General features: G+C 37.2%; 1 protein-coding gene across 2 annotated transcripts in view; it reads right to left on the bottom strand.

Moving 5' to 3' along the window:
• The window catches only part of LOC106878217 (NBAS subunit of NRZ tethering complex), a 132460-nt gene that overhangs the window by 68845 nt on the left and 51558 nt on the right, over window positions 1–12057 (bottom strand). For both annotated transcript variants that reach the window (XM_089363670.1, XM_014927365.3), the window contains 6 exons: window positions 10900–10971; window positions 10690–10764; window positions 8864–8938; window positions 5123–5252; window positions 4400–4534; window positions 912–1085 (listed from right to left, as the gene is read on the bottom strand). In XM_089363670.1, the coding sequence (XP_089219796.1) occupies window positions 912–1085; window positions 4400–4534; window positions 5123–5252; window positions 8864–8938; window positions 10690–10764; window positions 10900–10971 (661 nt within the window). The remainder of the gene's footprint in view (window positions 1–911; window positions 1086–4399; window positions 4535–5122; window positions 5253–8863; window positions 8939–10689; window positions 10765–10899; window positions 10972–12057) is intronic.

The raw sequence follows: 12057 nt of genomic DNA on the forward strand, positions 1-12057 counted from the left end.
AGACAGACAGACAGACAGACAGACAGACAGACAGACAGACAGACAGACAGACAGACAGACAGACAGACAGACAGACAGACAGACAGACAGACAGACAGACAGACAGACAGACAGACAGACAGACAGACAGACAGACAGACAGACAGACAGACAGACAGACAGAAAAAGAGATAGAGAGAGAGAGATATGCTTATGTATTTGTTTTACAAGATTCTTGATGTGAAATCACATGTTGAAACAAATATTATTATTCTTGGGAATGGTTGTATTTTGCAAATTAAGCACAGACACTAATATATATTAATTATATGGAATATAATCTTCATGTAAGAAATCAGTAAAAAACAGTGCCAAGAAATGCAAAGCTCCTCTTGGTAGAATGCATCAAGCAACATAAGAAATAGAAACTGACTTCACATTGACTTGCATAATTGTCAGATTAATTATTCAGTGAAACTGAACAGACTGACCGATAGTGAAGATGATAATGATGGTATAGCAAGGATGTCCATCCCAACCATCAATTTTCTCAGTGGGTGGAGAAGATGGATGGATGAATGTTTCTGGAAAGAAATCTCAAGACCAACCTCAAGTCACATTGTTGCTGGAAGCACTAAAATAGAAAAGCACCCAGCACATGCTGTAAAGTGATTAGCATTTGGAAGGGCGTCCATCCATAGAAACCATGTTGGAGCTGGCATTGAAGCATGATGCAGTCATTGGACTGCACTGAACACTACCTAACTGTCCTTATCATGCAGCCATGGAACATGGATGTTAAATGATTATGATCGTGTAATGATGATGGTCACGATGATACTCAAAATGAAATCCTACTGAATAGACGAATATTCATTTGCACTTGAAAACTCAGGTTCATTCTGCAATTTGATAAGTGAAAAACTACTTACATTCGATTTTGATGCTTCGAATACCTTGAGAGGCAAGGTTATATCCTCTTTTGCAATGTCCATTAAATATTGTTTCAATAAGTTCATATAGGCATGAGGGTCATTTTTTTCACATCTCTTCAGAAAAGGAATCAACCAGCTGTAGATGTTTTTTATGTATTTCTCAACAGAAGACTGCAACATGAGAGAACACAATAGAAACAGCAGAAACAAAACAAGAGGGATATTTTCAAATAATTTACATAACTTTCAGGACATTTATATTTTTATGTGGATCTCTATTGGAACCAGCATTCTGCAGTTGAATCTGTGTATACTCTTTTAGTCTTTTACTGGTTCCAGAGCATACTGTATTTAAGTGTTTAGGAAAGTGGGTTATACATCATTAGATGTACACCTGACTTTCCTATATTAAATTAGGTATTGAACGGAACACAGAAACTCCAAACTGATCAACATAACAATATTTATTTATGGTGGAAAATATACAGCTTTACTCTTGGTTGTTGAGACGCCGGAATGTAGATGTACTGTCCCTAGAGTTGAATGCTTGGAGAGACAACTTGCTTCGACCACACTCAATGAGAGAGCTTGTTTAGACGTCTTGCTTGTTCGCTGTCTGGCGTGGTAAGAGATAGAATAGAAGTGGGAACGCTTGGATGTTGAAATCCACGCATGCGTGGTTAAGGATGCAGCAATGGCGACCTTGCCTTTTTGGTGCCAATATGACGTCACTACAAGTGCATGATCAATTCTATCAACTCCCAATACATTGGCTAGTACTTTATATACTTGGAAAGGAGAAAAGGCAAAGCGAACCTGGTGCATTTGAGCTTAGAACACAAAGGTATGTAATAAAATGCCACAAAGGTATTTTGTTTGACACACTATGAATATTGCTATTCACTACTCCAAATGTTTATTAGCATATACCAAAACGTTTGATGGAATATTACCCTTTCTGCATATCATAATGGTGAAAACAATAAAGGAACTAACTCTTAACAATGTTTCATATCAATGTTATAAGTTGCTATCATATCACAAAGCTGTGAGCTGACAGAATCTTTAGTGCGTTGGACAAAATGCATCACAGAATTTCTTCTAAGATCAAATTCCACCAAGGTTGACTTCACCTTTCATGCTTTTGGGAACGATAAAATAAGTACCAGTCAGTACTGGATTAACTGACTTCCAATTCCCTCAAAATAGCTGGCCTCAGGCCAAAAATTCAAAAGAAAAATATTACAAAAAATATTACAAAAACAACAGAGTTATGAAACACAGTTTACACACACACCCACACACACATCTATATATATATATATATATATATATATATATATATATATATATATATGTGGATATATGGATATATGTATTCAATATTTTTCAATCAGTTTAACTAAGAGTATTTTAATCTTCAAAGAGAAAATAAATTCTGTATTTTTTAAATTCTGAATGGAGCTGTTTTTTGTTTTGTTTTTAATTTCTTGCAATACTGTCACTGATTGTGACTAAGTTTGTTTGCTCATGATCATTCCGGAGTTATACAGAATGTATGTATAGTGTACATGTAAATGCACATCATACAGTTTTTGTATAGCTTATATTTCTCATGTTTTTTAATACAGGTGTCCAGTTAAGAGAAGTATTAATGTCATCAGTCTCACCTGTTTGGGGAGAATCTGTGATGTTCATGAACACTACACCTACCCCCAGACCCAAAACATAAAACAAAACTTGCAATGGTCTTTAATTAAACTTTTAATTTGAACAGGTATAGGCGCAGGAGTGGCTGTGTGGTAAGTAGCTTGCCTACCAACCACATGGTTCCGGGTTCAGTCCCACTGCGTGGCACCTTGGGCAAATGTCTTCTACTATAGCCTCAGGCCGACCAAAGCCTTGTGAGTGGATTTGGTAGACAGAAACTGAAAGAAGTCTGTCGTATATATGTATGTGTATATATATATATATATATATATGTATGTATGTGTGTTTGTCTCCCCATCATCGCTTGACAACCGATGCTGGTGTGTTTACGTCCCCGTAACTTAGCGGTTCGGCAAAAAGAGACCGATAGAATAAGTACTAGGCTTCCAAAGAATAAGTCCTGGGGTCGATTTGCTCGACTAAAAGGCGGTGCTCCAGCATGGCCACAGTCAAATGACTGAAACAAGTAAAAGAGTAAAAGAGGTATGTTTATTGCAACAATTGGATAATTTATTTTATTTAAATTGTATTTTAACCCTTTAGCATTCAGGTCACTGTCAAATGTAAAGCTTATTCCCTCGCATTGGCGCAGGAGTCGCTGTGTGGTAAGTAGCTTGCTTACCAACCACATGGTTCCGGGTTCAGTCCCACTGCGTGGCACCTTGGGCAAATGTCTTCTACTATAGCCTCGGGCCGACCAAAGCCTTGTGAGTGGATTTGGTAGACGGAAACTGAAAGAAGCCCGTCATATATATGTATATATATATATGTGTGTGTGTGTGTGTTTGTATGTCTGTGTTTGTCCCCCCAACATCACTTGACAACCGATGCTGGTGTGTTTACGTCCATGTAACTTAGCGGTTCATCAAGAGACAAATAGAATAAGTACAAGGCTTACAAAGAATAAGTCCTGGGGTCGATTTGCTCGACTAAAGACAGTGCTCCAGCACGGCCACAGTCAAATGACTGAAACAAGTAAAAGAGTAAAAGAGTATCTCATAGCACAGAGATTTCAATGATGAGATTGTTTATTTTGTAGAATGACATTGAAGGGTTAATGCTGAGACCAGTTATGGCCAGCTTAAGTGCTAAAGGCTTAAACTTACTTTTTATTTTCAATACAGAAAAATAACTTATTTACTTTTATCTCCTTGCTTTATGCTCACTCTGACTGTGGTGTTTCTTTCATTTCAAAATAAAGTCATTGAAATCAAAGAAACTGATATTGCTGTAAATTGTTACCATTCCTACTTTATGATTGAACAGTTCAAATTATGAAAATGGTGCCAGAATTAAATGAAATCACTTCAGTAATTCAAATAAATGTCTGAATTTGCAGAACTAGTCTTGGTACATAAAATTATAATCAGAAAATACTTTAAATATGCTATCACATACTCCCATACATATTCCATATTACATACATTCTCCATACATGGTGTATGTATAGTTTGGCCCAGTTGTAAGGGTGTTGTACTCATGGTCATGAGATCATGGTTTCAATCCCCAGATTGGTTGTGTTATATTTTTGAGCAAAACACTTCATTTCACATTGCTCCAGTACACTCAGCTGTGACAGACTGGCATACAAAAGTGAGGTGGTGACTCAGGAAAATCACCTAAATAGAGGTCTCATGAGCCACAGTTTGTATTCACAGCAACTGAAAGAATGGATAGTCCACTCTATACTGTGAACTGTGACTCGTTGGGATTGATTGTTCAACCACATTGAAGGATGAATGAAAACAACATGAGAAATAGTATGAAATACTAACCTTGCTCATGAGGAGATGTGCCTTTTGAATATTTGACATGTTTTGTAATTCTTGGAACGATAATTCGCAACCAATATGGCAGTCGTAAACTAGGCAGTCCATAGTGAGTAAATCATTGAGCAGATCTTCCAAACCCTGAGAAAGAAACCAAAATATAAAGAAACAAATTAACAAAGACAAATAATTTCAGACAAATATCCAAATTTTGTGAATTATCCAAATAAATAAAAAATTGGACATGTAAAATTGTCTGAAATTCATGGATTTTTCTCCCCCCCCCCCCCAAAGCACAGGCATGACTGTATGGTAAAAAGATTCCTTCCCAACCACATGGTTCCGGGTTCAGCCCCATTGTAGGGCACCTTCGGCAAGTGTCCTATACTATAGCCTTGAAGCAACCAAAGGCCTTGTGAGTGGATTTGGTAGATGGGAACTGAAAAAAGCCTATCACGCGCGCGCGTGTGTGTGTGAGTGTGTGTGTGTGTGTGTCCTCCATCACTGCTTGGCAAATGGTGCTGGTGTGTTTATGTCCCTGTAACTTAGCAGTTCAACAAAAGAGGATGATAGAATAAGTATCAGGCTTAACAAAAAAAAAAAATAAGTACCGGGATCAATTCATTTGACTAAAAATCCTTCAATGTTGTGCCCCAGCCTGGCTATAGTCTAATGACTGAAACAAGTAAAAGATAAAAAAATGAAAAAGATGCACAATAATTCACTTACTGCAACACCTCGCTCAATTCCAATTTTAATGAGTTCCACAGAGTTATCAACCATCCGAGATTCTAATTCAATCTCACAAGCCCTCTCCACATACCACTGTGTCAGCACTGATTCACGGTGAGATAAGCCTCTATACAACAGACAGAAAATAGGACCAATAAAAAAAATAATTAATCTGACAGAAAAACAAGTAGCTTATAAAGTTATACATTTCAAGAAACTGAGAGGTCATAAATGCTATTGTTGTTGGTGTTGGTAGGTAATTGTCAGCTCTTTTCAGCAGACTGACATCCCAAATGTAACTGACTGAACTGATTTCTAACCAAAGTCATCCTTTTATTGTGGGTCGTAATGTCCAACTATACATGACTTAAAAATTATAGTTGCCATTTTGTTTCTTGGGTTTCTTTTTAATTTGTTAGAAGTGGCTGTGTGGTAAGTAGCTTGCTTACCAACCACATGGTTCCGAGTTCAGTCCCACTGCTTGGCACCTTGGGCAAGTGACTTCTACTATAGCCTCGGGCCGACCAAAGCCTTGTGAGTGGATTTGGTAGACGGAAACTTGAAGAAGCCCGTCGTATATATGTATGTGTATATATATATATATATGTATGTGTGTGTATATATATATATATATATATATATATATATATGCGTATGTATGTATGTGTGTGTATATGTTTGTGTGTGTGTTTGTCCCTCCAACATCGCTTGACAACCGGTGGTGGTGTGTTTACGTCCCCATAACTTAGCGGTTCGGCAAAAAGAGACCGATAGAATAAGTACTAGGCATCCAAAGAATAAGTCCTGGGGTCGATTTGCTCGACTAAAGGCAGTGCTCCAGCATGGCCGCAGTCAAATGACTGAAACAAGTAAAAGAGTAAAGAGATATTTGGCTGCTTCTTTAGCACATCAAGTGATTACATTTAAGCTCTTTCCCCAGCTCCACACACAGATTCTCCCACAGAGGTTTTATTTTAGATACTGACTATAGGCCTAGGCATGGCTGTGCACTAAAAAGTTTGCTTCCCAACCACATGGTTCTAGGTTCAATTCCACTACATGGTACTTTGAACAAGTGTCTTTTGCTATAGCCTCAGGCTATACCAAATCCATCTCAGTGGATTCAGTAGATGGAAACTAAGAGAAGCCTGATATGGATGCATGTATGTATGTAGAAGCACCACCTTGAAGGGTTTCATCAAATGAATTAACCCCAGCACTTATTTGTTTTTTCAAGTCTAATACTTACTCTACTGGTCTCTTTTGAAAACTGCTAAGCTATGGGGACATAAACAAACCAACAAGAGTTGTCAACTGCTAGTGGAGTACAAACACATACAAAGACATACATAGATACACACACACACACACACACACAGATACACACACACACACATATATATATATATATATATATATATATATATATATATACGATAGGCTTCTTTCAGTTTCCATCTATCAAATCCATTCACAAGGCTTTGATCAACCTAAGGCTATAATAGAAGACACTTGCCCAAGGTGCCACACAGTGGAACTGAACCCAAAACTATGTGGTTGGGAAGCAATCTTCTTACAGCCACACATGTGCCTCTGATGATAATTATCTTACCATAAAAGTGTATTCAGGCAGTATTAATAATTTAGTTACCTCCATAGATCTTTTTCTTTACATAAATATTAAAAATTTATATATATGTGCTCCAGCATAGTTATGTGGTTAAGATAAATGCTTTGCAACCACATGGTTTCTGGTTCAGTCCTAATATGTGGTACTTTGAGGCAAATGTTTTCTACTATTGCTCCAGGCCCACCAATGCCTTGTGAGTGAATTTGGTGGAGGGAAACTATGTGAAAGCCCATCATATATGTGTGTGTGTGTGTACACACATACGTGTATCAGTGTTTGTCCTCAATCTGCAAGGCTTGACAACTGGTGTTGGTTGATTTGCATCCCCATAACTTAACGGTTCAGCAAAAGGAGACCAACAGACTTAAAAAGAGAAATAAGTATTAGGGTTAATTTGCCCAAAACACTTCAAGGCAGGCTCCAGCCACAGAATGGCCAGAGTCCAATCACTGAAATAAGTAAAAGATGAAAGATTCTCATACATTATAAATCTAATTATAACTGTGAACTTGTTTCAGTCCTTTTACTGTGAAGATATAATTTAAAAACAAAAAACAAAGGTGAACAAATATTATTATTGTTTAGAGCAGCAGTTCCTAACCAGGGAGGGGGTCCTTTTGGGGTTTGGGGTAGGAAGTGTCTCAGAGGGTGAGGAAGAAAGTCATTTACTTCATGGATTTGAAGTGCTGTATTGCAGTGCCATGTATTACAGCTGCTAGTGGTATCACGACCATATGTGCTTCATTCCAGCTCTGTGACTCTCATGGCGCTTTGCATTCCAAGACTTGTTTATTAGTTCATAGCTATACCACTGTTTATTAATCTCTGGTCACGTGATCATGCCAACTCGTCCATGATTGGTGTGTTAGAATGAGTGTGGTGTTGCATTGTGTTGTGTATCACTGTGTTGCTTAGTGCACTGTTGTCAATGTGAGTGTTGTATTTGCCTGTGCATTGTTGTTTTAGAGAGACAAAGCAAAAGAAATGTCTGGAATGTTTGGCAGGTCAGGTCAGATGTGTAGGAAAGCACCACTGCAGAACAATGCTGCATTCACCATTTGTCGGTATATTCCCCGGTCCACCCACCTGACCAGTTGAGAAGAATCCCTGTCAGTCAGTGTCTCCAAGATACTTCCTCATCTGCCATGAGGGACCATGTGGCATGTAATCAACCAACACAAGTCACCAACCCAGTCAAATGCTCAGTGAAGAGAACACAGTAAGCAGGGTCCGACTCAGAAAATTGAGCAACATGGCCAAAAAGTCCGAGCTGGTGCTCTCAAATCATACAAGTAACAGGATATTTCAAAGTTTCTAAGCAAAGTCATTCGGTGGATATGAAATCCAACCAATGGTAACCCATAATCCTGCAAAGCATCCTGTTACCAAAGGAGTTTAGGCAGTTCCTAAGGGCCTCAGACAGTGTCCAAGTCTCACAGCTATAGAGCAGAATACGGAGGCCCAGAAACCGAAAGACCCGAACCTTTGTCCTCCAGCACAGATATCAATAGCGCCATACAACCTTGTCCAATGATTCCACAACTGCACCATCTTGTCCAAGTCTTTTTAGGACTTCAGGCTCGCAGCTTATGCTTCTATGAATCTCACTGCTGAGATAAGTGAAGCCGTCAACATTTTGACATCTCTTTGAACCACAATAGACTGATGAGGTGGAGTCCTTCAAGAAGTCAATGAAAGACTGGATCTTTGTCTTGATCCAAAAGACTCTAAGGCCAAGGCACCTAGAAAGCTGCCCTCCTAGGCACAAGTTCAGGTAAGGTTATTTATGGAAGATCAGCAGTCACCCATGCAAACGAGCCTCCACCTCGCCACACCACTGATGTTATCCAAGGGAAAAGCAAAAGCCGATACAGCTTGGCACCAGTGACGTCAACTCATTTCTACAGCTGAGTGATCTGGAGCAACGTGAAATAAAGTGTATTGCTCAAAAACATACACACACAGCCCAGTCCAGGAATCAAACTCACTACCTCATGATTGTGAGCCTGACGCTCTAACCACTGAGCCTTGCATCTTCATATGTTCAATAAAATACATTATTTCTAATTCATACACAAGTGTTCTTGTTTCAGATTTGAGTTACTTACTTATACTTCGACAAATGTGGATATTCTTCATACAAATTAAGTCCAAGATCAAAATATTGAATATCAACAGCACACCTGAAAATGCAAATAAAAAAGGTAAATAAGTTTTAAAAAAAGGTAATGCCACATTTATTATTATAACTCATCGTAATTGACAGACAGACAAATCAGAAATTATCACCATTTTGATAACAGCCCTTCTAGGGAATTCATCTCAAGTTCCAGGTTCATTCCACTGATCTTTTCAATGCAACAGAAAAAGACCGACACAAAATCATAGTCTGTAGCTAAAAGCTTACTTCATTTTTTTTTTTTTTTGTTCCTGAGCACTAATTGTTATTTTCTTATTGCATATGCCTAAAATATATAGTCACTACAAATCTCTTTAAGCTTTGCTTTTGTGATCTAGGTAAAGATATTTTGAAATTTACCTGTTTTTCAGAACAGTCCAGATAAATTTGGTGCTTAGTGAATTTCCTTCATTTGTGAATAATTTTCAATATCTTTCTAGAAGTTCCAGTAATAAGAATACAAGAATGCTCACCACTTTAGCTTAGTCATAGCAGCCTCAATGGGTAACCATTCTGCATTTATCATAGATGGCATCAAGAGGCATTTTGCTTTGTCTATTATCAATTTGACAAGACAAGAGTGGAAAAATACTCAGTGGCATCACTCACTTAAATGTGTCAGGCTTACCAGACATATTACAGCAGGTTTGTTGGATGGGAGTCAAAACAAACTCTAGGTGCCTCATTTCACCAGTTACCACTAAAAAAAAAAAAACTCTGGAAAGTTTGCTTAATAAAAAAATCTAGAATTTAAAAAATTAAAATTGTTTGATTTTTTTAAAGTTTCTAGTCTTATAGAAAAAAAAATATCAGATGTCAAATATGATGTGTAACATAAGTTAAAGGTAAAATAGATGGATTATTTCTTAATAACAATTCTTTTTTGGCCTTTTGCAGTATGTTGCAGAAAGGAAAAAACAGCTGCTAAGTTCACTATCCCATGGATTTGGCAGGAACCTCCCACTACTCAAACAATCACTACTTCTGCATCATGTACTCCTCCAAATGTTGGGCTCACAAGAATGAATCTACTATCATGTATCCAGACTTTCCATCAGCCATTACCCTGGTACCACACTAAACTGAAATTTCTATATCCACTCAGCCAACAGCAAGTCAAAACAAAAGGAAGATGTAGATATTGAGTGATTTTAGACGCACAACCAAGGAAAATAAAACCATACTATCCTAACCAAAAAGGCTTCAAGGACTTCATCAGAGATCTTGATCAAAGTTTAGTGCCAAGTTCTTGATATTTGGGCTTAAGCATTGGACATGGTTAGATGAAAGTGAGCAAGTCACAAATCAGAGGAACTGTCACCTGAGTTTTTCAAGGTTCTTGACCATTAAGACGAGCTCTGAATCTGCCAAAATGTCACTAGTCTGTTCAAGGCAATCAGAATGGCTTTATAATCCAAACAAGTAGCACCTCTTCCTTGACAACTCGTTCATGAGCCTTAAAACCATACAGCTCCATAATGGAAAAAAGTATTATCTTCAGTTCACTCAGTGCATTTCAAAGAATACTGCAATGTCATGACCTTGCAAGATGCCCTGAAGTATGATGCATATAGCTAGGAGGTTATCAGAGACTTCAAATCAGAGACATTTTGGTATGTCTCCAAGATGGCTTTACCAAGTTTGCCTGTTATGTGTGTGTGTGAGTGTGTGTAGTCAAGGAAAGATGAAGTATTACCCATAAAGTTATGCATGGAAGGTTGGGGACTCAAAACTAAAAATGACAATTGTGTTTACCTGCAATCATCAGCTTCACACCAGTCATCATCTCTCCATCGATCCTCTTCCCAAGGGTACATCATACCACTTGGACTACATGAAATAAGCAAAATAATTCTTAAGATAAAAATCTTCCTTTTATCAAATATATGTCAGAATGTTTGATGAATTAATATAAACAGGCAAAAATACAGTAATGAATGTTAAAATAAAAATTAAAAAACATACCCAACTTCAGGTAGTAAATTACTATACTCTCGAGGGGAGGTACTTTCTGGGAAATTGGACAAAATTGCCAACCTTTAAAAATAAAATTGATTAAAATATTATGTAATTATAAATTCAAATCTATTGTATAATTATGAATTTAAATCTAAAATAAAAAAAAACATTCTAATGAAGAATAAATAGCTCATATTGAATACAAAATTAATTGGAATTTATTTTTTTGGTTTTGTTTGTTTTGTTTTCACTTGTTGAATCTGGAAGAATGAACAGTACTCGTGTCCTTTGCAGACCCTCTAAAAATGATTAAGGATAGGGGTAAGAGGATGAAGCAAGAGAAGATAAGGTTGAGTTTGAATTATTGCAGGTTTTAATTGGAGGTAGGGGGAGGAGAATAAGAAAAAGAGGGAAAACCCCAGAAAGAAAAAGCTCCGAAAAAAATTATTCAAGTAAAAACATGTAAACATAACTTGAGTTAGAAAAAGAAAACAAAAGTATGAGTAGAGATAAAGGTAAACAACTAGAAGAGCAGACATAATGATTATAAGTCTCTACCGTGACAATAATAGAAATGAATTTAAATAGTTAATTTAGTTGATGGACAAAAACAGGAAAAAACTACTAGTCAGATAACATTGTTCTAGATAAAGCCAAGAATTACAAGTAGTATGGAACTGTAAGTAAATCTAATATAATAAATGTGAAAACTAATTTTTGTGTGTCAGTGTGTCACACTTAGACCCTTCTCTTACTATTCAATGACACTCCTACTTGTAGTAAAGAGTGTTTGTCAACATAACATGGCAGTCCTGGTTTAGGACTAATGTTGGTGTAATTTAGACCCAAGAGACAATGTCTCCTGGGGCTAAATTTTTACTACAAAGTACTGTTGCTGAATATCTCATGTTGTGAGATTTAGAAATAGTAATTTTCTGACACTCTTACTATTCCTCATGATGGGGTGAGAGTAATAGTAGGCATAGAGATGGTGAGGGCGGTGGTGAAGATAGAGAGAGAAAGAAAAAGAGGAGAGAAAAAGAGACATAAATTTAGGGAGAGTTGATGATGTTTTATTAAAAGTAGTAGTATTGATGGTGAGAGTAATAATAAAAGAGAAAGAATGGGTATGTGAGAGAAAGAGGGAGATGTACAACTTCATTT

This window comes from Octopus bimaculoides, chromosome 15 (genome assembly GCF_046866305.1).
Source record: "Octopus bimaculoides isolate indiv1 chromosome 15, ASM4686630v1, whole genome shotgun sequence".
In the NCBI taxonomy this organism is placed as follows: Eukaryota; Metazoa; Mollusca; class Cephalopoda; order Octopoda; family Octopodidae; genus Octopus; species Octopus bimaculoides.